The sequence below is a fragment of the Littorina saxatilis genome, linkage group LG3 (assembly GCF_037325665.1).
Source record: "Littorina saxatilis isolate snail1 linkage group LG3, US_GU_Lsax_2.0, whole genome shotgun sequence".
NCBI lineage: Eukaryota > Metazoa > Mollusca > Gastropoda > Littorinimorpha > Littorinidae > Littorina > Littorina saxatilis.
This window is the reverse complement of record NC_090247.1, coordinates 76,096,352-76,121,953: the sequence shown is the minus strand read 5'-3', so window position 1 is coordinate 76,121,953 and position 25,602 is coordinate 76,096,352. Positions and strand designations below refer to the sequence as shown.

The window sequence follows — 25,602 nt, the reverse complement described above, 5'->3', positions numbered from 1 at the left end:
TTGTTCCTCTCCCTTTTCATTTTCTCCTGTTTGTAGTATGTTTAGAAGAGTATAATCCCTCTAAGAATGCTGTTTGTAGTATGTTTAGAAGAGTATAATCCCTCTAAGAATGCTGTTTGTAGTATGTTTAGAAGAGTATAATCCCTCTAAGAATGCTGTTTGTAGTATGTTTAGAAGAGTATAATCCCTCTAAGAATGCTGTTTGTAGTATGTTTAGAAGAGTATAATCTCTCTAAGAATGCTGTTTGTAGTATGTTTAGAAGAGTATAATCCCTCTAAGAATGCTGTTTGTAGTATGTTTAGAAGAGTATAATCCCTCTAAGAATGCACGAGTGTTCACGAAAACTAAAACAACGAGACACGAAGCTTATTTCGTCAATGTGTACATTTGTAACTTCGTTATGATACATACAACGATCGTTATGAAATGTGTATCATGTGTCAAAAGTATAAAAGTTACCTATCATATTTACATTCAAAATTACCACAATTAAAATGACACACTAGATGGCCGTATTCTTTTTCAAACGAATGTCGATATAAATGCATTAACTTTTTTCTTTAAACAACTGAATCATGAGTCGATTACTACACATAAACAAAATCCTTATAGGATAGGAACAATGACACACACCCTTAAAATGGAGTTGTACTAATCGAAACAACACTGACACGAAAGTAATGTTTAAACATTTCGAATCAACTTTAAAATAAAACCAGAACTCCTTTTGTCATGTATTTTGGTTCAGAAAATCATTATAATTCTTTCTGTTATCATTTTCATCATTATCATGATATCTCTTATCATTTCGACTCTTGTCGATCCTGATTCTATATCAAAACACAAACACTCCTGTATTAGGTAAAATAAACAAAAACAAACAAACACTGCCCAAAACTGATGGCCGAACTAAATTTGATTCGATCACTCATTTTCTTGAACGTTTTAAGGCACTCCTCTCACTCAGTTAGTCCGCTTTTCTGTCCAGCTGTGTTTGAATGACAGCAACATGTTTCACCAAATGTCTTCTTCATTCTACTTGGTTCACTATCCCAACTAACTCTAATCCCTAAACAAACACTATCTATCCAATCACTACCAAATCACTACCCAAACACTATCTATCAGATCACTACCCAAACACTATCTATCTGATCACTATCCAAACACTATCTACCTGATCACTATCCAAACACTATCTATCGGATCACTATCCAAACACTATCTATCTGATCACTATCCGAACACTTTCTATCTGATCACTATCCAACCACTACCCAAACACTACCCAAACACTATCTATCTGATCACAATCCGAACACTTTCTATCTGATCACTATCCAACCACTACCCAAACACTATCTATCTGATCACTATCCGAACACTTTCTATCTGATCCCTATCAAACCACCACCCAAACACCACCTAAACACTATCTATCTGATCACTATCCGAACACTTTCTATCTGATCACTATCCAACCACTACCCAAACACTACCCAAACACTACCCAAACACTATCTATCTGATCACTATCCAAACACTACCAAAACACTATCTATCCGATCACTACCAAAACACTACCCAAACAATATCTACCCGATCACTATCCAAACACTACCCAAACACTATCTATCCGATCACAATCCAAACACTACCCAAACACTATCTATTCGATCACTATCCAAAACACTACCCAAACACTATCTATCCGATCACTATCCAAACACTATCTATCTGATCACAATCCAAACACTACCCAAACACTATCTATCCGATCACTATCAAAACACTACCCAGAAACTATCTATCCGATCACTATCCAAACACTATATATCCGATCACTATCCGAACACTATCTATCTGATCACTACCCAAACACCACCCAAACACTATATATCTGATCACTACCCAAACACCACCCAAACACTATATATCTGATCACTATCCGAACACTTTCTATCTGATCACTACCCAAACACCACCCAATCACTATATATCTGATCACTATCCGAACACTATCTATCTGATCACTACCCAAACACTATCTATCTGATCACTATCCGAACACTTTCTATCTGATCACTACCCAAACACTATCTATCTGATCACTATCCGAACACTTTCTATCTGATCACTACCCAAACACCACCCAAACACTATATATCTGATCACTATCCGAACACTATCTACCCAAACACCACCCAAACACTATCTATCTGATCACTATCCGAACACTTTCCATCTGATCACTATCCAACCACTACCCAAACACTACCCAAACACTATCTGTCTGATCACTATCCAAATACTACCCAAACTATACCAAACACTATCTATCTGATCACTATCCAAATGCTACCCAAACACTTCCCAAACACTATCTATCTGATCACTATCCAAACACTACCCAAACATTATCCAAACACTACCCAAACACCATTTATCTGATCACTGCACAAAGACTATCCGAACACTACCCAAACACTATCTACCTGTTCATTATCCAAACACTATCCAAACACTACCTTACCCAAACACTATCCAAACACTACCCTACCCAAACACTATCAAAACACTACTTTACCCAAACACTATCAAAACATTACTCTACCCAAACACTATTCAAGCACTACCCTACCCAAACACTATCAAAGCACTACTCTAGCCAAACACTATCCAACACTACCCTGCCCGAACACTATCAAAACACTACTCTACCCAAACACTATCCAAACACTACCCTGCCCAAACACTATCAAAACACTACTCTACCTGTTCACTACCCAGACACTATCCAAACACTACCCTACCTGTTCATTACCCAGACACTATCTACCCAAACACTATCCAAACACTACTCTACCCAAACACTATCAAAGCACTACTCTAGCCAAACACTATCCAACACTACCCTGCCCGAACACTATCAAAACACTACTCTACCCAAACACTATCCAAACACTACCCTACTTGTTCACTGCCTGTTCACTACCTGTTCACTACCTGTTCCCTACCCAGACACTATCTACGCTGGAGCTCTGGGGGCAGGGCGATAGGCTGAGGTGTGTCGAAAGCAGCCACGGGGGAAGACGTGGTCCCGGCAACAGTGGGTGCACGGTTCAAACCCCCATCACCGACAGCCGAGATGCCAGACACGAACCCTCCTTCGTAGGCGTATGGTTCCAGGTCGGAGAAGCCAGTGGGGGGTAACTCGTCGTAGGTTGAGTCAGGCTGAGGTGTGGAAGGGTAGGAGGGGTCCTCGGAAGGGTAGGAGGGGTCCTGTGAAGGGTAGGAGGGGTCTAGTGAAGGGTCTGCAGAATAGCTTGGAGAAGGTCCCAAATTGTCTGAGCCCAAAGACCCGGCAGGTGTTGGGATTACGCCGGAGTCAAGAAGCGGGATGGAGTTTGGGTCGACTGGCAGGTTGGTGGACACGCTCTGGGTGGTGGGGTTGACGTAGTAAGTCACGGCCTTCTTGTCGCCCGCGTCGTCCTCGGGAAGGTTGTAGCCGTCAGTCGGTTCCCCGGGCAGGATGCCATTGTAGGGCTGTGACGAGTCAGACCCGCCTCCTGGTCCATAGCGGTCCCCGGTCTTGGCGGGCTCGGTCTGAGGGGTTTCCTTTACGTCGTACGGCGAGGGGATGGGGTCGGAGTCATAGGACGAGGACACGGGATAGTCCTCGCCATTACTGCTGTAGTCCCTGTTGCCGGGGTAGTCTCCCTTGTCTGGATACTCGATGGGATAGTTGCCTCCTGAAGGATAATCTCCACCGTTTCCTGCAGGATAGTCCCTGCTATCCGTAGGATAATCTCTTCCACTGTCTGAAGGGTAATCTCTACCACTGTCTGAAGGGTAATCTTTACCACTGTCTGAAGGGTAGTCTTGACTTCCCGATGGATAGTCTCTGCTGTCACCTTGTGAAGGATAGTCCGCGTAATCGCCAGCAGGGTACGAGTCGTAGGGCGGGCCTCCACCCCCCTGAGAGCTCGGGGAACCCCTGTCATTGTAGTCCTGACCATCGTAATTGTCGTAGTTGTTACCTTGTGCGCCGTAGTCGGGGTTACCGCCGCCACCGCCAGCACCGCCGTCACCGCCTCTGTAATCTCTGTCCGCATAGTCTCCGCCGTAGTCGTCGTAGTTGTTGCTGTTGCCGCCGTTGTCGTAGTTTGAGGGAGCCGGAGCAGGCTGCTGGTTATTATTGGCCTCCACAAAGTCCTCGTAGGGGTTGTACTGACCGTTACCGGCCCCGTATTCCTTCGACCCGAACAGACCCGTCTCCAGCAGGTCGGCCGCCGGGTTCTTGTCCGAGCCCTGGAAGAACAGGTCCCCGAGCTGCGCCTTGGCTCCCTGGATCGTGCCCACGCCGTTACTCGGGCCCCCAAGCGGGTTCTGGAAGATAGAGGCCTGGACAGGGAAGGAGGAGAACCCTTCCAGCAGCTGGTCTCCCTGGTTGGGTGGGGGCTGTGACACGCCGGGAAACCGGTTCTGGGTTGGGGGTACCTGGTTCTGGTTTTGGGGATACTGGTTTTGGTTTGGAGGGTACTGATTCTGGTTGTTCGGAAGCTGGTTCTGGTTTGGTGGATACTGAGTTTGACTGGTCGGGTAACGATTCTGGTTATCAGGGTACTGATTCTGGTTATCTATGGGGTTCGGTCCCGGCTGAGGGGTCACCTGACCTTGAACCTGACCTTGGCCTTGACCTTGACCTAGACCTTGACCCTGCTGCTGCGATGTATTGCCGATGGGGGCGGTGGGGACGGGTTGCGGTGACACTGGGTTGTTGACGTTGTTGATGTTGTTGCTGTTGAGGTTGTTGTTGTTGAGGTTGTTGGTGTTGAGGTTGGGTTGCTGCGGTCCGTTGACGAAGTTGGTGGTGGAGGGAGAGTAGACGTCGCTCTTGGGGCCGAGGTCGAAGAAGCCGGGCGAGGAGGCGGAGGGCGACTTGAAAGGCGAGGAGAACGCGCTGCCAGAGTCTGAGAATCCTCCGAAAGGTCCGTTCTGGATCCCCGTGGGCACTGCAACGACACCAACACAGCGCTGTCAGCCCCCATCGCCTACAGCTCTTCTACACCGCGACCGGCGCAACCAGACCTCGCTTCTAGCACTTACTCTATGTTACATTGTAAGATAACATTTCGACGATAGCGCAGTGCTGCTGCGAGCAAAAGTATAAATAACATATTGCGTCCCAGCTGTGGAGAGATTTGAACTATCCCCCAGGCGTACACTATATCTGATTAGATTAATACTTTATCAAATAAATAAAATCGTATGCTCTTGCAAGGGAATCTTGATTCTGGAATGCAATAATACACGCCCTCTAAGTAACATTGGTTCTGGCATAGTTTCTGCAAGTAGCGCCGTTGCACGCACACAAACACTCATTTCTGACAGTAAACTATAGGAGCGTAATACTACTGCAAGCACATCAGGCGATCCTGCCAAAATTTGTCGTAATTAAACAAATAGAGTGCCCAAGACCGAGGCAGGTACAATGGAATCAGATACAGATAGATTACACAACGTCATCGAGTGAGGGACCGAAAAATATTGAGGATGATTTTTTTGTGGTATCAACCGAGACCGTAGGTCGAGGTTGATACCACACAAAAAAATCATCCGAGAGTTTCAATATTTTTTGGTCCCTCACAAGATGACGTTTGTGTAATTTGTGTATACAATGATCAACGACAAAGACAAAAATTAAAACAAAAACAACACGAACTCTTTTCCATCGAGGAATGGTGGAAGGAAAATAGTGTGGCGTGTCTTTGGTTTTAGTGGCTTACAAAATGGTATTCGTGAATAAAGTTTCGATTCTTTTATTTTGATTTTGAAAGAAAAAATTAGAGCCGACACAATGCAAACCTGGAAATCACGGTAGAAGCCACTTTCGCGTTCAGTTTGCTTGATCAAGAACTTGTGCGACAGCCATTGTGTAACCAGGAAGTGACGTATCTTTAGCTACACTTGACGTCATTTCAACCTTTTAGAGAGAGAAAGAGAGAGAGTGAGTGTGTGTGAGAGAGAGAGAGAGAGAGAGAGAGAGAGAGAGAGAGAGAGAGAGAGAGAGAGAGAGAACACGCATAGTTGATTAACGCAAATTTATTGCAATGAAACAAACAAGAACACGAACACTTTCTTTGCTTGAAATATAAATTCGTTCCAGTTTATCTTGGATTCTTGTCATTGGGCCTCATCAACTTAGGAGTAAAAAAAAGAAGAAAAAAACAACCACACACACGTACACAACTTAATGTACCTGAATGGAATTTGGTGCTCTGCAACTGAAGACGAAGAAGAAACTCATTGCGGCATTGTGAAATTGAAATTGAAAACTCCTCCATGAATGGGCGCATCAAAGGTCACTGCTGGCTGGCGGAGTGTGTTTCCGCCTGAGGCCGAGGCACTGGAATCTGCGTCATCAGTAGTTGACGTCATAGCTCCCAACTTTGAGACTGTGCAAGTGCGCGTGGTTGACAGAATTCGGGAAACTTGCAGTTGCTGGTTGTCGGACATTTTCGCGTAACTGAGTACAGACTGAATGTTTTTATGTCCTGATTTCTCCATTATATGGGTTGGGGGAACTCCAGAATCATTGAGCTTCTGTAGCAGCGTCTTCCTCGCCGAGGTACCCGAGATTCGTTTACTTGTGGTGGAAGATATCTCGGACGCGGCCGCCATTTCTTTCATCAAACTGCCGATTGTGTTCACTCCCATCGGCATTGCACGAAACCATTGTTTGCCTGGTTTCGGATCATGGACGCATGTGAGGTAGAACGGATAGTTGGAGCTGCATGTTTCTGCAGGGCGAAGATAGGCATATTTCTCGAAGATCTTCACAGGGCACCGCTCAGGGTTTTCAACATCTTCATACGCTCGCGGTTTTGCCCTGACATCCTGCCTGGAGACCCCTGTTCTTGTTTTCGTGGTTCGCTCGTTGAATTCCAAGAAGCGGTGGCCACTGCTGTCCATCTGAACAGTTACGTCGGACCAGCACATCTGGCGATGTTCGGTTCTTGCCCGCATTCCAAAGTGGAGGCAGTTCAACCACCACAGGGTGTTGATTATGGCTCTTGGTGTGGACACTCCCAACTGACCAGAGTCCCACAGTGTTTCCACCTCTTCGTCCGTTAGTGCACACGCTCTTTGAGGTAAGTTTCCTTTCCCTGCTGATTTCAGCTTTTTTTGTTTGCTTTTTGCAACTGCTCGAACGTTTTCAAACAGCGTATCATTGCTGAAAAAAATCTTGCCTTTTCCGTTCGCTGCCATGTGCCGATCGACGGCGGACAGAAATCCTCGAATCGTACCTGGTTCATATTCATCTCCATCTTCGCGTTTCACCGTTGTAAGAAACTTGACAAGAATGTTTGCAACAAGTTTTGGATCCTCAATTTTCGCTATATCAGCTGATCTCATCTGTTTTGCAAACTCTTCGGTTTGAAGAATGAAATCTGAAATCAGCCGTATCACATGTTCAGTTTTTCTTTTGGTGTTGGCGTTTTCTGTATCGGTGATGAGAGCGTTCACATCGTCATCAGTCACTTTCTCGAATCTCCTTTTTTTGGGCGCAGCGGCCATTAAATTTTCGTCCTCTTCATTGAAGTCTTCTAAGAAAAAGTCGCTTATCAAATCAAAATCGCCGTCCATCTTGACGAACGAACGTTGGCGTGTGAATACACAACCGGAAATAGATCTAGATCTAAATTGATCTCTATGACCCGTGCCTTGATACCATTGAGATCATAGGAGATGCACAGCAGTGCCGATACCAGGTTTCTTTAGCTTCACTTTAAAATGATATCAGAACGATAGTTATTCACTTGAAAGTGAACACAGGAGAGTTGTATACAGATAGATGCTAACGTTCCAAGTCAAGCATCAAAAAAGGTTAGTTTATGAAAAACGAAACAGTCACGAGAACGTCGACCTAAATGTATTTAGAGGTGTACGTTGAATTCAACGCATACCCAGCTAAGTTCTTGTGTTTATCTCATAATCACGTGTCTGTCCACTAGAAACAACTTTAGGTCCACGCGTGTTATGTGTTGTCTAAACTTAACGCTCCATGAACGAGCCTTGTGTTTCTGTTCTATTTAAGTTCCTTTGACAGGAAGAAGAAACTGTTAGTAGCTGCAAACAGTAACTCTTTGAAGCAACATGAACGTTAATTTGCAGTAATGTTCGATGCAAGTTTAGGGTGTACCTACCAGCCCTCTCATGTATTCTCTTCTCTGTGTTTATTCCTAGCTGCATGGGTTTTATTTTGGTGCTCCCCTTTTTCATCCAAAGATCGTATGACAATAAGACCATAGGTTCAACCACCGAGAACGGACCAAGATATGTCTTTGTTTGTTTGTTTGTTTAACGCCCAGCCGACCATGAAGGGCCATATCGGGGCGGTGCTGCTTTGACATATAACGTGCGCCACACACAAGACAGAAGTCGCAGCTCAGGCTTCATGTCTCACCCAGTCACATTATTCTGACACCGGACCAACCAGTCCTAGCACTATGACTAACCCCATAATGCCAGACGCCAGGCGGAGCAGCCACTAGATTGCCAATTTTAAAGTCTTAGGTAATACCCGGCCGGGGTTCGAACCCACGACCTCCCGATCACGGGGCGGACGCCTTACCACTAGGCCAACCGTGCCGGTCCAAGAAATGTCGATAACTCGGGTAAACGCAATGATTCATAACGATAATTGTTCTGAGCAGTCAAGTCGCATGCCGAGTTTGTCCATAATTGTCGTCCGCTTCTTCTTTGTATACGAGTATGGGGGCGCTTACTGAATAAGCTGCAATCGTGTCTATATCTGTGGTGATTTCTATGGACAAGGTGAAGGTCATTGTGTTTGCGCCGTAGTGAACTCGCCCGGCAAATGTCGTTGGGTTTGGAGTGATTCAGGACGTGACGCCACCACCAAGCGGCATTTAATCTAAAAGCTTGTCCGTCTCTGTGGGGAATAAGTTGGTGATATCAGACAGCTTCTCTTTCACTCCACTCAATTTGCTTTGCTAATCACCAAATGTCAGCTGTTGCGTAGATACTTTGAAAATTAACGCGCACGCTATAACCTTTTGATGAGACATGCGCTTTAACAACTTGACATTATCTGGTGCGGGGTAAAAGAGAAACACCGCAGATGGCCCACGGTCAGCAATTCGTGGTTCGAGTTGTTTCAAACAGTTATTTTTATTAAGAAGGCTGAAATACAAGATTAAAAAATAAAATGAAAAGCAAATAAAACTAAAATGAAAATAACACGAATCCATTTGATGAAGTTCTTGTTAATTCTGATTTCTGAAGTTCCTTTGTATTTTGTTTCCAAAATGATTATACCTGCTAAAAACATCTAAATCTTTTTCTAAGAAAAATATCAGAAAGAGCACCTGCAAAAATAGAAAATGCAGCTGCTGCTGCTGCTGCTGCTGCTGCTGCTGCTGCTGCTGCTGCTGCTGATGATGATGATGATGATGATGATGATGATGATGATGATGATGATGACGATGATGTTACCATACAAAGAGAAATGACGACAACCAAAAGAGTTCCCTTTCTTCACGTCACCAAGAATCCCTACACTTAAAATGAAGAAGACAGCGCCTATGCCTTCTCTACAAGCGTCAGCAATCATTAGAAATGTTGAACCAAAACAATATACCTTACTCAGAAGATCCCTAGACAGAACAACAATTGACTTAGCAAACAGTTTTCGATTCACAAAACTTCTCCCACGCAGACAAGGTCGCTTTGAGCTGATGAGGAGGAAGAACACGTAATATGTCTCTCGTCGCCATCTGCCCTCGTGCTGTGAAACTGTCTAAACACACGACGGGCCCAGGGACTGTGATACTGTCTAAACACACGACGGGCCCAGGGACTGAGCAGAACATTTCCGTCCGCTATTTACATAAGATCACTGACTGTCCTCCGGGCATCATGCGGCGACATCATGGATAGCCCAGTTTCTATGTAAAGGACCTCAACAATCTCTAACCAGTTTCTATGTAAAGGACCTCAATAATCTCTAACCATCTTCTATGTAAAGGACCTCAATAATCTCTAACCAGCTTCTATGTAAAGGACCTCAATAATCTCTAACCAGTTTCTATGTAAAGGACCTCAATAATCTCTAACCATCTTCTATGTAAAGGACCTCAATAATCTCTAACCAGCTTCTATGTAAAGGACCTCAATAATCTCTAACCAGTTTCTATGTAAAGGACCTCAATAATCTCTAACCAGTTTCTATGTAAAGGACCTCAATAATCTCTAACCAGTTTCTATGTAAAGGACCTCAATAATCTCTAACCAGTTTCTATGTAAAGGACCTCAATAATCTCTAACCAGTTTCTATGTAAAGGACCTCAATAATCTCTAACCAGCTTCTACGTAAAGGACCTCAATAATCTCTAACCAGTTTCTATGTAAAGGACCTCAATAATCTCTAACCAGCTTCTACGTAAAGGACCTCAATAATCTCTAACCAGTTTCTATGTAAAGGACCTCAATAATCTCTAACCAGTTTCTATGTAAAGGACCTCAATTATGTCTAATCACTCGTGTGTTTTCCGAAGGCACCTCAATTTGCTCTCGCACACTTTCTCCCTACCTCCCTCTCATTGCAATAGATCCTCTAAATGTTTGTTCAAACAAACCACCACGTGATGAACTTCGAACACCGGGAAGGCTCGACTAAAGGTGATAGTTCCTGGTCTAAAATCAGCTCCAGGTTTCTTCAAAATATCTTTCATGCTTACACGTCATACTTGAAAAGGATTAGTCTCTCAGTTACACAGGCGTGACCTTTGAGCGTTTTCTGTGGTAAGTGGTATTGGTTGTTCTGGGCTCAATGCATTTGCAGGGATGCAAATTTTCTGGTTTATATCTGACTTCCGGTTTGGAAAAAGATCAAAACTTGACTTCCGGTTATCAGGCATAAGTTTATGTTTTAAAACTGTCAGCAATTAGTGTTCAAGTTAGGAACTCCTGGGGTTTTCACTTTGAAGTTTGGACATAGTGTAGAATTGTCAGCCTAGCATTTGTGGCAGTTCTCATATACGGTATACAGGCCGGACATACAGGCATGTATGCGCCGTACTCGAGCGTTGATGAAGGATACAGACATTAGTCGCCGTATGTTGGGAACGCCAGAGGCAGCCAAAATGAACTTTAAATGGATTTTTCAGGCTTACAGAAGTAATGTCAATCGTGAGCAAGCACGTAGGACACACAGCTCAAACACTTACATCCGCCAGCTCAAGACAATCATTGGACTCCCTCCTTTAAGACAGATCATATCTAAAGACCAGAACACTTATTGGACTCTCTCCTTTTAAGAGAGACAACTTCTAAAGGCCAGTGCACATAGTTACTGACACCTTCTTCCTCTTCAGCGTTCGATGATGATTGTGTCTAAATTTGTTGGCCCGTGATGATGACAAAGTGGGCTGTGTTACTGACACCGTTCTGACCCAGGGTAGCGACACTCTCCAGTGCAACGTCCGAACGGACACTGTGCACCTCACATCAGATGAACACTGTAAACACTATCAAATAATGATGTTTGGAGATGTCAAATATGCTCGGAGACAAATACAATATCGGACGATGATATTTGGACATATCAAATATGCCGGGTGACAAATACAAGAGCTATTTCTTTGGCAAACACGTGACCGGCTGTTTGCCCATTATCGACATTCCTGTGTGCTGTTGGCACTAGGGATATGAGACTGGCACCGAACGTGGGAATGATGGAAATAGTTGTTTAAAGTGTGTTTGTCCTTGTTCCTAGCCCCGTTCTCTGTGTGTCTGTTTGCAGAGTGTCCTAAGCCCTAATGTGGGTTGCAACTCTTAAGAGTGATTGCTCTCCCATTGATAGTCATTTACCTGTAATTAGTACTGCCAGACACTGCACTACATCACTCTTTATGTCTCAATACATATTTCAACAGAAGGTCAATATCTGTGACCCTGCAAAAAAGGGATAGCAGATGGGTGGGTGGTAGTGAACTTGAAAGCTGAAACCGATTTTCTTGACTAAATCCATGTGGTTCTATGTCAGTCGCTCACTAGCAGTACAATGAGTTGTAGCCCAGACATTCCGGAGCCTGTTCGATCCACACTATTTGAAAGTGGCTCATACACATATCGTTTTGAGGGTCAAAGACTCATTGAGAAGCAATAACAACGATCTTTGTGTGATACACAAGTCTAATGTAGTGGCATGGTTACGACTGCGAGTTGAGGAAACGGACCTCCGGGCACAGGGAAATGCTTCATCCTACAAACAGATGGAATGAATCATATCATGTTTCTGGTAAAGGGTCGTTGGCTTCAATACACTGAGCATACTTATGATGTAGGGAAACACGCCAAGGCTTATCCGTGAAGACATTGCATCTGCATAGGCTTGTCGGTGAACAAGTAAACCGATGAAACGAAATACACAGGTCAGCATATGAATTCTGAAGGCGTGCCAAAGCTCGAAGATAAACTGACTCTCTTTCTCTTTCTTGTTTTAACTACCAGCATTCTTAACAGAAAATAGTAGAACAAGGAGTGCTGCTGATTGTGCATAAAAACAACATACGGCAGGATGAGGCTTTGCACGACTGTCTAAACAGTTAAAATGGTAGATATTTTAAGAGAAATTTGCCAAGAATGTGCATTCGATTCACATCGGTGTTTTCTTTTTTCTTCTTTTTTTTCTTCTTTTTTTTAACAAAAAAACTCGTTTTAGCAACTAAGATTTTGAAGAAAAAAAACCCACATGCCAGCTATAAGAAATAGTGAGAAATAAAATGGTTTAACTCTATAGGGGTCCACTCTGTTAAAGTCGATGATGCCCAGCTCTGGTGAATGGTTTAACTCTATAGGGGTCCACTCTGTTAAAGTCGATGATGCCCAGCTCTGGTGGCACCTTGACTGCACTGTTCACAAGTCCTTCGCCTTACTCGTGGAAAACGATATTACGTTGTCTACAAATCGAATTGTTTGCTTTCAATTTCTTTTGTTTTTTGGCTCGGAAAACAAATTAGTTCTTGAGGGAAAAAGACACAGCTTGGAGGAGATATACACCCAGGCCCTCCCTTTTCTCAAGATCTTTTAATTCCCCTTTTTTTGTAACAGTGCATGCCCTGTGAGTTTGCATTTACTAAGATTATGTTGTGCGATTCGCATACTGTCCATTTCTACAACCCATACACATTGTTTTCTGTCTCGCTCTGTCTCGCTCTCTCTTGCTCTGTCTCGCTCTCTCTCGCTCTCTCTCTCTCTCTCTCGCTCTCTCTCTCTCTCTCTCTCTCTCTCTCTCTCTCTCTCTCTCTCTCTCTCTCTCTCTCTCTCTCTCTCTCTCTCTCTCTCTCTCTCTCTCTCTCTCTCTCTCTCTCTCTCAAACAAATCAGAGTTCAGAGTTCTGAGTTCTGTGCTAGAAACAAACCAGTGCAACAGAACGTTTACGTAAAAGATTGTGTTGATATTGCACGTTGAAACAATCAAACGACGCGTAATGTTAGCTTTTCTTGGTATTCCCCATTACCCGCTATTACGAGTTAGTCGTGTGACAGATAGAGAATACTACATGGCTTGCTGTGTCGTACCAGATTTACACGAGTTGTTTTTTTAAATCTTGAACTGCGAGCAAAAGCGAGCTGTTCACTATTTGAAAAAGCAACGAGTGTAAATCTGGTACGACACAGCAAGCCATGTAGTATTCTGTTTATCCTACATACTGTACTTACGTGTATTTTACTGAAAATGTCTTGCAGTCGAGGCAGTTAAATTGAAGACGCTTGTTTTGGAACCCAGATCTTTTCTAAAGCCTCGTGCACTCTATTACGTCAAAGAAAAGAAACGTCACTCTGAAAGTGTGGCGTGACGTGTTAGTTCTAAAGATCCATCGAGGGTAATTAGCGAGCGCAATTTTTGTTTCTATAATGACGTTTGTCTCGGTGACTTTGGCATCATCAGCAGTGGAAAAACAGGTCCCTGCCAGACTTGCTTGACATGACCTCATTTACATGATATACACACGTGTGATTTGAACGATTATTATCTCACGGGTGTCTCTCTCACGTATGTAGGATAAAGAGTTTTCTTGCACACGAGACTGTAGATGTCTCATGACGGCGTAGCCGAAGTGAGACAGCAGCAGTCGAGTGTGCAAGAAAACTCTCTGTCACACGACTAACTCGTAATAGCGATTATGTCTCACAGCATAGGCATAGAAAGACAGAAATGAGTTTTTGGGGACGAAATAACAGGCACAAAACAAGACTGAAAAACACAATTGCCCTTTTACACATACCCTACACACGCATGCGCGCAGAAGATAGATTCAATGCGTTTCGTGTCTTTTCTGGTTGAATGCATTCAACAAAGTATCAACCAACGTTTCTGAATCTTTCAATGAAAAACTCATTTTGAACCAAACAGCATATACCAACGAAAGCTAAACACACAAACACAAACGCGCACTAACACAAAGCGCGAACGAACACGGAGGATTTTTGTAGGTCAGGTCGTGGGAAAGTCCACCCGAAATGTTCCACAGGGGAACTGGTTGTGTTTGTATTGTTTATTTTCTCACAGTGATGTTGATGGTTTTTACAGTGCCGTTTTGAAAGAATATTTTCCGAATTTGGGGCACACTTTTGACTTTTGGTTCGTTTATCTCGTCGAAGTAACATTCGAGTGTTTCTAAATCAAAACCTTCCAACACCGCTGGTGCAGATTAGACCTGCCTGACTGTCTGCGTGCGTGTTAGAGCTGAAGACGAAGCCTCAATCGCCAAAGCGTCACCTATCTGTAGGTCCTGAGCATCGGATGTACGTTGATACGTGGTGAGATCCGCACGGAACTGTCTATGCAACTTTTCCTAGTCACAGGTGTAAGGTTCGATCTTTTCTTTGAAATTTCGTCCTCTGTGTACGTTGCAAAGCGTTTCGCCATTTTCGGTTTTCGTTGCAGACGACGATAGTGAAAGTAGTACCTATTGTTTTGTTTTGACCTTTCGTATTCAGGGTTCTTAATTGAAGCTTGGTAAAGGGAGCTTGTCGTGTAAGTGGAAAGTTGACGAAGCTTTTGAAAACAGAAATTGAATGAAGAAGAAAATGTGGCTTTCAGTTATATACAGGAGAACGGGGTTGGTGTTATTCTTTTCCCGTCAAACACGAAGTACACAGATACAACGTGATTGACTGACCAAGGCCTGTTGGCACACTATTATTCAGAATGCACAACAAAATGTAACAACACTTTGATACCCATTTTTCTACGTTCGTGATCACTTGAAATGAATACTGAAAACATAAGTGTTTAAGGTAGTGACTGAATGTATGTGAAGGTAAATTTTTCAGAAATAAATGCATAATCAAAATAATTGATTTCGGCATCAAAGCGTGTAACATACAATCTTGCACACGTTTGCTTTAGTAGTGGCAAAGAAGGAATGCGTGTGACATATGTATTCATATTGTATTCATCATTTCCAGAGCAGATACACGCCTCACTCTCACTTGCAAGGATTGGAATGTGCTTTTGACAAATAAATCTAGAGGGAAGATCCTAAATGAAAGCGGCTTTAAATCTGTAAGTACTCACAACAAACAGAAGAAAGAGGAACAAGGTACCCAAGCTAGTCACACACAACAACTTGAAGCGTGAAAGTTTGCTGCATTGAAAAGAAAGTAAGAGAAACTCCAGTTTTATGTTTTGTTGTCGGGTTTTTTTCGCGAGTCACATTTAGCAGCCTTAACCCGATTTCAGTACGTCGCTATATCATTTTATTTTTTGCGTGAAAAACCTATAGATGATAGAGATTGGATATGCGTAATTTTACTTTCGTCCAAACTAATACACTCTCTGTACAACTTCATTTCATTCAGATGTCACAGCTGGGTTTTCGTTTCTCTCCTACTCGCAATATAAAACAGCTAGTAAAAAAAAAAAAGCGCTGTTTTTATGGCTGGTAATAAATCATTCTACTTTGATCGATATCCCCCGGTGACTTTTGCTTAGTTACATCGAATGGCAAGTCGGCCGTGACACAGGCCAGTGAACGTTGGTGAACTTTCGTGTTCTTCGTAACTCGTAGATTTATGTACTGTTTGAGTTTTTAATACGCGGATGATCTCTCGAGGTTCGTTGCTCCGTGCCAGATCATTAAAGCTACATGAATTCCTTGCCGTGAGGACGATCAAGCTCGCTGCCATTGACCTGTACAGGATTTCACGAGGAATCAAGAGCATTCCTTCACTTGGACACATACCAGAAATGTACAGCCTGATTGCTGTGTGTGTCAAATCGGAATCCCAAATAAATAGACTGTTAATGTCCCAAAGTCCTGAATAAAAAAAACACAAGAAAGGTTAGTATATGGAGCGTTAAATTACAGACAAAACAAAGTAGTCAAAATCCAAAAGTGCAAAATAAGATACTTAATCAGACGCTGGCATTTCTGTCAACTTACAAATCAGTTCAACACAAAAATAGCAACTGCGCAAAGGAAGCAGCCAAGGTGCTGATTTGTGGTATGTGTCCCAGTAGAAGGAACACCTTACCTGTCAGAGACACAACACATCTGTGCTGGTCAACGTGGTGGTTTGGCAAGAAGGAGCAAGCATTTACATACAGGTCACTTTTTGTTAGCCGCAAACGTTTTAAAAACTTAGGAGACAGAGGCAGTCATACAGTCAACAACAAATAATAACACCCACCACCTGAATATACAAGAAAAACAAGAAACGCATTGTGTGATATTTCATCGCTATATTTCTTAACGTTTTCGTTTGAATGACGTGCTGCCATAACACAGCGTGATTCGGTGACGTGTTGTTTTTATTACATACATCCTTAAAGGCCAACATCCACAGGAATTTTTCTCCTGGAGCGACCTAAACTTGAACCCGAGGCAGTTCGCCAAAAAGAACCGCCGATCACGAGAAAAGCATGCGTATCGCATGCGAGACGATTTGCAAGCAAGCCAGCGCAGCAGCGGGTGGGGATTTGGTCTCGGCAAAGAAACTACAATGCAGTGTTTTGTCTCGGTGAGACTGAAAGAGAGACAGAGAGCACGAGAGAGAGCGACAGGGACACAGTGATTCAAACGCACAACTCTAGTAAAGTTGTCGTAGCACGTCCGCCTATGGCCAAAGTGATCCGGGTTCGATTCCCGGCATGTGTGGTCTGTTTTTTTGTAGTTTTTTTTTTTTTTAATTCTTGTTTGCTATTGTTTATTATGAACGTTTTAATGTTTTATTTTACTCTAATAATTTTTTTAATTGTGTAAAATAAATAAATATATATTTTTTTTTAATCCACGTGCACAAGACAAAAACTTTCATACTGGGGGAGCGAGCCAGTCTGAAGAGTACTCGGGTCCAGCGCCAGCGTTTTTTATAATTTCGCTTCACGCGACTTGTTATTTATGTATCCAAAACATCATAGAACGTGGTACAATGCATGAAAACAACGCCGACAGTAAACAAGATGTTATCTGGGCAGTACATTGGGTTGAACTAAAAGAATTCTGCTGAGAATGTACAAAAGAAAAAACAAGTCGCGTAAGGCGAAAATACAACATTTAGTCAAGTAGCTGTCGAACTCACAGAATGAAACGGAACGCAATGCAATTTTTCAGCAAGACCGTATACACGCCGGAACCTCGGCTGTACCCGCGGATAACCGCAGGCTCTGCAGGCTGTTCACCGCAGACAGAAATTGTCAACACGAGTGGTGAGTGTCTGCACAAAATCGTCTCTGCTTTCTCTAAAATGACATATCATTACAAAACTATTGTTTGTACTTCAACCTAAGGTATTATAGCACCCTATCATCGATTTAATTTTTTCCTTTCGTTCGTATGTGAAGGCTGAGCTTGGAGTATTTGTGGATTTCCTGTAAAAAGTGCCAAAATTCTGACTTCTGCAACTTGTTTAATAAGCTTGGATTTCTGTAATAAATGTGTAAAGTCAGAATTTTGGCACTTTTTACAGGAAATGCACAAATACTCGAAGCTCAGCCTTCACATACGAACGAAAGGAAAAAATTAAATCGATGGTAGGGTGCTATAATACCTTAGGTTGAAGTACAAACAATAGTTTTGTAATGATATGTCATTTTAGAGAAAGCAGAGACGATTTTTTGCAGACACTCACCACTCGTGTTGACAAATTCTGTCTGCGGTGAACAGTCTGCAGAGCCTGCGGTTATCCGCGGGTACAGCCGAGGTTCCGGCGTGAGGTATACTCGTAGCATCGTCAGTCCACCGCTCATGGCAAAGGCAGTGAAATTGACAAGAAGAGCGGGGTAGTACTTGAGCTGAGAAGGATAGCACGCTTTTCTGTACCTCTCTTCGTTTTAACTTTCTGAGCGTGTTTTTAATCGAAACATATCATATCTATATGTTTTTGGAATCCGGAACCGACAAGGAATAAGATGAAAGTGTTTTTAAATTGATTTCGACAATTTAATTTTGATAATAATTTTTATATCTTTAATTTTCAGAGCTTGTTTTTAATCCAAATATAACATATTTATATGTTTTTGGAATCAGAAAATGATGGAGAATAAGATGAACGTAAATTTGAATCGTTTTATAAAAAAAAATTTTTTTTACTTGACCAAAATTTCAACCAATTTGATTGAAAAATGAGAGCGTGACAGTGCCGCCTCAACTTTCACGAAAAGCCGGATATATGGTGTGTAGAGCGATTGAGACCAAACTACTGGACCGATCTTTATGAAATTTTCCATGAGAGTTCCTGGGATTGTTTTTTTTGTTTGTTTGTTTGTTCGTTCATGGGCTGAAACTCCCACGGCTTTTACGTGTATGACCGTTTTTACCCCGCCATTTAGGCAGCCATACGCCGCTTTCGGAGGAAGCATGCTGGGTATTTTCGTGTTTCTGTAACCCACCGAACTCTGACATGGATTACAGGATCTTTTTCGTGCGCACTTGGTCTTGTGCTTGCGTGTACACACGGGGGTGTTCGGACACCGAGGAGAGTCTGCACACAAAGTTGACTCTGAGAAATAAATCTCTCGCCGAACGTGGGGACGAACTCACGCTGACAGCGGCCAACTGGATACAAATCCAGCGCGCTACCGACTGAGCTACATCTCCGCCCCCTGGGATTGATATCCCCGAACGGTGTTTTCTTTTTTTGGAGAAATGTCTTTGATGACGTCATATCCGGCTTTTCGTGAAAGTTGAGGCGGCACTGTCACGCTCTCATTTTTCAACCAAATTGGTTGAAATTTTGGTTAAGTAATCTTCGACGAAGCCCAGACTTCGGTATTGCATTTCAGCTTGGTGGCTTAAAAATTAATTAATGACTTTGGTCATTAAAAATCTGAAAATTGTAAAAAACAAAAAAAGTATAAAACGATTCAAATTTACGTTCATCTTATTCTCCATCATTTTCTGATTCCAAAAACATATAAATATGTTATATTTGGATTAAAAACAAGCTCTGAAAATTAAAAATATAACAATTATTATCAAAATTAAATTGTCGAAATCAATTTAAAAACACTTTCATCTTATTCCTTGTCGGTTCCTGATTCGTGAAAGCGAAATTACAACATTTAGTCAATCTGTCGAACCCACAGAATAAAACTGCACGCACTGCAGTGTTTTCAGTCACGAGTATAAAACAGCTTCGTCAATCCACGCGGCAAGGAAGTCGCTCAATTTTTGCGTGCAACACGAAGTAAACATAAATGCAAGAATAGCGACGGGTTCAAGTTTAGGTCGCTCCAGGAGAAAAATTCCCGCGGATGTTGGCCTTTAAAGATACTTTCCTTCCCGTGTACACGCTCGTGGAATCCTCCACAGATGTGCCCCGGATGTTACTTAGACTCAGAGCATCCTGTTTGAAGACACACAGATGTGCCCAGGATGTTACTTAGACTCAGAGCATCCTGTTTGAAGACACACAGATGTGCCCAGGATGTTACTTAGACTCAGAGCATCCATCTGTTTGAAGACACACAGATGTGCCCAGGATGTTACTTAGACTCAGAGCATCCTGTTTGAAGACACACAGATGTGCCCAGGATGTTACTTAGACTCAGAGCATCCTGTTTGAAGACACACAGATGTGCCCAGGATGTTACTTAGACTCAGAGCATCCTGTTTGAAGACACACAGATGTGCCCAGGATGTTACTTAGACTCAGAGCATCCTGTTTGAAGACACACAGATGTGCCCAGGATGTTACTTAGACTCAGAGCATCCTGTTTGAAGACACACAGATGTGCCCAGGATGTTACTTAGACTCAGAGCATCCTGTTTGAAGACACACAGATGTGCCCAGGATGTTACTTAGACTCAGAGCATCCTGTTTGAAGACACACAGATGTGCCCAGGATGTTACTTAGACTCAGAGCATCCTGTATGAAGACACACAGATGTGCCCAGGATCTTACTTAGACTCAGAGCATCCTGTATGAAGACACACAAATGTGCCCAGGATGTTACTTAGACTCAGAGCATCCTTCTGTTTGAACACACACCGTGTAGCAACAGCAGGGCTGCTTCCTGTCAACACGTTTTGTTGTTGACGACTTCATTTCGCAAATTGAGAAAGGTGTCATGCATGAAACTAAGACACCGAGTATGCCGCACCGCAAAGAAAGAACCCGGCTTTTGATTTGTGGTGTGTGTGCACGCAGAAGAACGTTCTTATATCCCACGTAATAGCCTGGGCGAATCAATGGTGATTTACAACATCGTGAAAACCAGAACGAAAGTGTCTTTAACATCCAACCGTTATGCGTATGGTAATTTATTACTTGGGTGCTAAACACGGGGGATAACAAATTGAGACTGGGTCGGTTTGATCTACGACCTCTGTACAGCCGCTAGGGAGGGCAAGAGGCTCATAAAACTGTCATGTGGCTGGGACTAGGGGAGACACTCTTGCTGTGACTAGGGGAGATAATCTTGCTATGACTAGGGGAGACAATAAGGTCTCAAGCAGAGGCAGGCTGAGAGGCGCCCTGGCCTTCAGAGGGAGCGGACGGGTCAAGGTCACCGACAGCTGGAAGGTTGCCGGTGGCTCCGCCTGGTGTTTCAGGGTCGTTGCCCACAACAGGAGCAAGAGCAGCATCACTCGCGGAACTCAGAGCTGGATCGTCGCTGGTGCCCAGAGAGCTGCTGGAATCGGCATTGGCCGCTCCGTCAGAACCTTGGCTGCCCGCGCTCGACTCTTCATGTGGCACAGTGCCCGCAGCTGGCGGGGCGTCCAGGTCGTCCTCTACAGGCTTGCCGTTGTGGTAGTTCTGGTTGATGTCGATGTTGTTCAAGGAGTTGTCGTCGTAGCCCTGCCCCTTGTTGGGCAGGAAGGACGCCTTGCTCAGATCGCTGTTCCCGTACTCTGAAGGCAGCGGGCCGGCGGGCGTGGGCTTGTCGAACGAGTTCACGGCTCCCCCGGGACCCTCAACGTCGGGGTTGTCGTCGGCGTAGTCTCGGTTGGGTCCATCCAGGGCGTCGTCATAGCCCGGGTCGTCCTCCACATCGCGGTCCTCGTGGTGGGAAGTGTTGGACTCCTCCTCCCCAGACTCCCTGGGGATGTCCATCTCCTCGGGCGACAGCGAGAAGCCCACGGTGGACTTGATGTCCTTGTCCGTGAAGAACATCTGGGACAGCTTGCTGCCCTTGTCGGGGCGCACCGAGTTGCCGTAGCCTGACCTACCTAGCGGGGAGTCCCCGTTGTCCAGACCGTAAATGTCCTGGAAACGGGGCGGCTCGGGGGGCGCGAACTTATCCTTGACGTTATCGGGCAGGACCGAGTCCACGCCGGAGGTCTTACCGGACAGGTCGAAGAAGGAGAAGCGGTCGCCCAGCGCGAAGGGAGACTTGAAGGCGCTGTTGGTGAAGGACCCGCTCAGCTCCTGGGGCGAGGGCCGGGTGGCCGCGCTCTGTCTCCGGATAGCTGAAGCAGCGAATGGCCCGTACGTGGAGGAGGCGGGGGGCTGGCTGTTGAAGCTGTTGAACCCTCCTCCCCCTCCTCCCCCTCGTCCTCCCGCTGCTGGTCTTCCTCCGTTGTTGAATCCTCCGCTAGCTCCGTTGTTGAAGCCGCCTGTAGGGTTGGTGTTGAAGGTGTTACCGGGCTGGTTGAAGTTGTTGCGCGGCGGGTTGAACGTGTTTGCCGGGGGGCTGAACTTGTTGCCCGGCTGGTTAAAGTTGCTGCCCGGTGGGTTGAAAGTGTTTGCCGGCGGGTTGAAAGTGTTTGCCGGGGGGCTGAAGTTGTTGCCGGGCTGGTTGAAGCTGTTGGTGTTGCTTGGTTGGGGGTTGAAGGTGTTGGACGGGCCGAAGCTGTTGCCGGCCGCCAGTCCCTGAAGGTCAGCCACCCCGATGATGCAGCAGCCCAAGGTCACCTGGCGGGTCTGGAACCTAGCCTGTGGGTCTTGACCCTTCAGCACCTGGAACACGGAACACGTCCTGACACTGAGTAACATGTCCAGAACAATATACTCACCATGACTTGAACACATCTTGACACTAAGTGAGACATCAGGAACAATGTACTCACCTTGACATGAACACATCTTGACACTGAGTGAGACATCAAGAACAATGTACTCACCTTGACATGAACACGTCTTGACACTAAGTGAGACATCAGGAACAATGTACTCACCTTGACATGAACACATCTTGACACTGAGTGAGACATCAAGAACAATGTACTCACCTTGACATGAACACGTCTTGACACTGAGTGAGACATCAAGAACAATGTACTCACCTTGACATGAACACGTCTTGACACTGAGTGAGACATCAAGAACAATGTACTCACCTTGACATGAACACGTCTTGACACTGAGTGAGACATCAAGAACAATGTACTCACCTTGACATGAACACGTCTTGACACTGAGTAAGACATCAAGAACAATGTACTCACCTTGACATGAACACGTCTTGACACTGAGTGAGACATTAAGAACAATGTACTCACCTTGACATGAACACGTCTTGACACTGAGTGATACATCAAGAACAATGTACTCACCTTGACATGAACACGTCTTGACACTGAGTGATACATCAAGAACAATGTACTCACCTTGACATGAACACGTCTTGACACTGAGTGATACATCAAGAACAATGTACTCACCTTGACATGAACACGTCTTGACACTGAGTGAGACATTAAGAACAATGTACTCACCTTGACATGAACACGTCTTGACACTGAGTGATACATCAAGAACAATGTACTCACCTTGACATGAACACGTCTTGACACTGAGTGATACATTAAGAACAATGTACTCACCTTGACATGAACACGTCTTGACACTGAGTGATACATCAAGAACAATGCACTCACCTTGACATGAACACGTCTTGACACTGAGTGATACATCAAGAACAATGTACTCACCTTCACATGAACACGTCTTGACACTGAGTGATACATCAAGAACAATGTACTCACCTTGACATGAACACGTCTTGACACTGAGTGATACATCAAGAACAATGTACTCACCTTGACATGAACACGTCTTGACACTGAGTGATACATCAAGAACAATGTACTCACCTTGACATGAACACGTCTTGACACTGAGTGAGACATCAAGAACAATGTACTCACCTTGACATGAACACGTCTTGACACTGAGTGAGACATCAAGAACAATGTACTCACCATGACATGAACACGTCTTGACACTGAGTGAGACATCAAGAACAATGTACTCACCTTGACATGAACACGTCTTGACACTGAGTAAGACATCAGGAACAATGTACTCACCTTGACATGAACACGTCTTGACACTGAGTGAGACATCAAGAACAATGTACTCACCTTGACATGAACACGTCTTGACACTGAGTAAGACATCAGGAACAATGTACTCACCTTGACATGAACACGTCTTGACACTGAGTGAGACATCAAGAACAATGTACTCACCTTGACATGAACACGTCTTGACACTAAGTGAGACATCAGGAACAATGTACTCACCTTGACATGAACACATCTTGACACTAAGTGAGACATCAGGAACAATGTACTCACCTTGACATGAACACATCTTGACACTGAGTGAGACATCAAGAACAATGTACTCACCTTGACATGAACACGTCTTGACACTAAGTGAGACATCAGGAACAATGTACTCACCTTGACATGAACACATCTTGACACTAAGTGAGACATCAGGAACAATGTACTCACCTTGACATGAACACGTTTTGACACTGAGTGAGACATCAAGAACAATGTACTCACCATGACATGAGCACATCCTACCATTCAGCAAGATATCAACAATAACAACTTACTCCCCTGCTATTACGTAAACACAATTAATGAGATACGACACCGATTGAACAAAACTAAGACGTCTCTCCTTGACCCTGGCATGTAAAGTGAAATCGCTGGCTTCATAAACCTAGCAAAGTTCGAGTAGATTGTATTATGCGATTCACGTAAAAGTTTTGACACTTCTCATTTGTTTCTCAGGTTGACATTCACCTTTCCGTGAACAATACTGCATGCATTGCCTTGAGGGGGCGAGCTTAGGGATGGGCAGTGTCTGTGTCCGTGTCTCAAAGACGATTTACCTCGTATGTACATACGTCATAAGTTGGACCGGCTTCCTCTTACAATGATTGCGTGGGTTGTCTTGACTTGCAAAGATCATGTCACCTTGTTGGGAAGAGAGGGGGGTCTGTGTGTTGTTGACATTAAACCCAAGCCATTCTTTTTTCTCAATGCTTCTGTAAGTTGCCTCGATTATCAAACGACATGTGACCTTCTTATCGTCAATTAAAACATTTCGTGGTCCCCTTTTCAAAAGTAAGACAACCATTCGGGCTGATGCTTAGGTGTTCGACAATCTTGAAATGTATACATTCTCATTAAAGAGCTTTTGCCCGACTTCCGTGAAGAAAAGCGAACAATTTTACAATGAGTGGCAAGTAGGATAATATTTTCACAGATGTGGGCGACAGATTAAGATGTCTTTCTTTCTTCGTTTTGTTTTCCTGGTTCATCCGATGGCGAGGAATAGTTTTATATTTCAAATGTCAAGGCGAGAACTTTTAAAGACACAGAAAAGACAATCAGTCCAATTTGTATCCAGGCTTCACGCCTAGAATCAAATATCATCTGTTGACCTGTCACATGATTGCAAGAAGTTTGACATTTTCACAGAGCGTCCATTTCATGATGATTCAGATGTCATACCCTGCTTCGTGAGAAGATATAACAAACTGGGTGAGGAAGCGTTCAAGGCTACTTCTTTGTCAATAATACATGTTCTTAATCTCCCCCCCCCCCCCACCCCATCCCCCACCCCCATGCATGTTAGTTTTTCTTGTGTAAATATCTGTACAGATCTGTGTTGCATATTCATGTATCTTTCTTTCTCCATAAATGTCATTGAGAGCAGGTCTTCTCCAGGTGAAGGCTGGGCGAATGTACAGCTTCGTATGCTTTTTACACTCTGAATTACAGATTAATCTTATCTTATCTTATCTTATCTTATCTTATCTTATGTTTTACCGTCTTATCTGTTCTTATTTTATCTGATCTGATCTTCTTTATCCT

General features: G+C 43.9%; 2 protein-coding genes across 2 annotated transcripts in view; both read right to left on the bottom strand.

Moving 5' to 3' along the window:
* Positions 1-367: 367 nt before the first annotated feature.
* Positions 368-25,602, bottom strand: part of LOC138963290 (pro-resilin-like) — a 106,123-nt gene continuing 80,888 nt past the window's right edge. Inside the window, exons 5-6 of the mRNA XM_070335355.1 lie at positions 21,829-22,441; positions 368-5,016 (exon numbers count right to left, since the gene is read on the bottom strand). Coding sequence (XP_070191456.1) covers positions 3,026-5,016; positions 21,829-22,441 — 2,604 coding nt within the window. The 3' untranslated portion in view covers positions 368-3,025. The remainder of the gene's footprint in view (positions 5,017-21,828; positions 22,442-25,602) is intronic.
* On the bottom strand, positions 6,092-7,833 carry LOC138963291 (zinc finger MYM-type protein 3-like). The gene has a single exon (XM_070335356.1). It carries the CDS (start codon positions 7,649-7,651, stop codon positions 6,308-6,310), a length of 1,344 nt encoding a protein of 447 aa, XP_070191457.1. The 5' UTR covers positions 7,652-7,833; the 3' UTR covers positions 6,092-6,307.

What these genes read in the sequence shown, in the direction of transcription:
- LOC138963291 (XM_070335356.1), bottom strand. Translation starts at nt 7,651, where the DNA reads ATGGACGGCGATTTTGATTTGATAAGCGACTTTTTCTTAGAAGACTTC.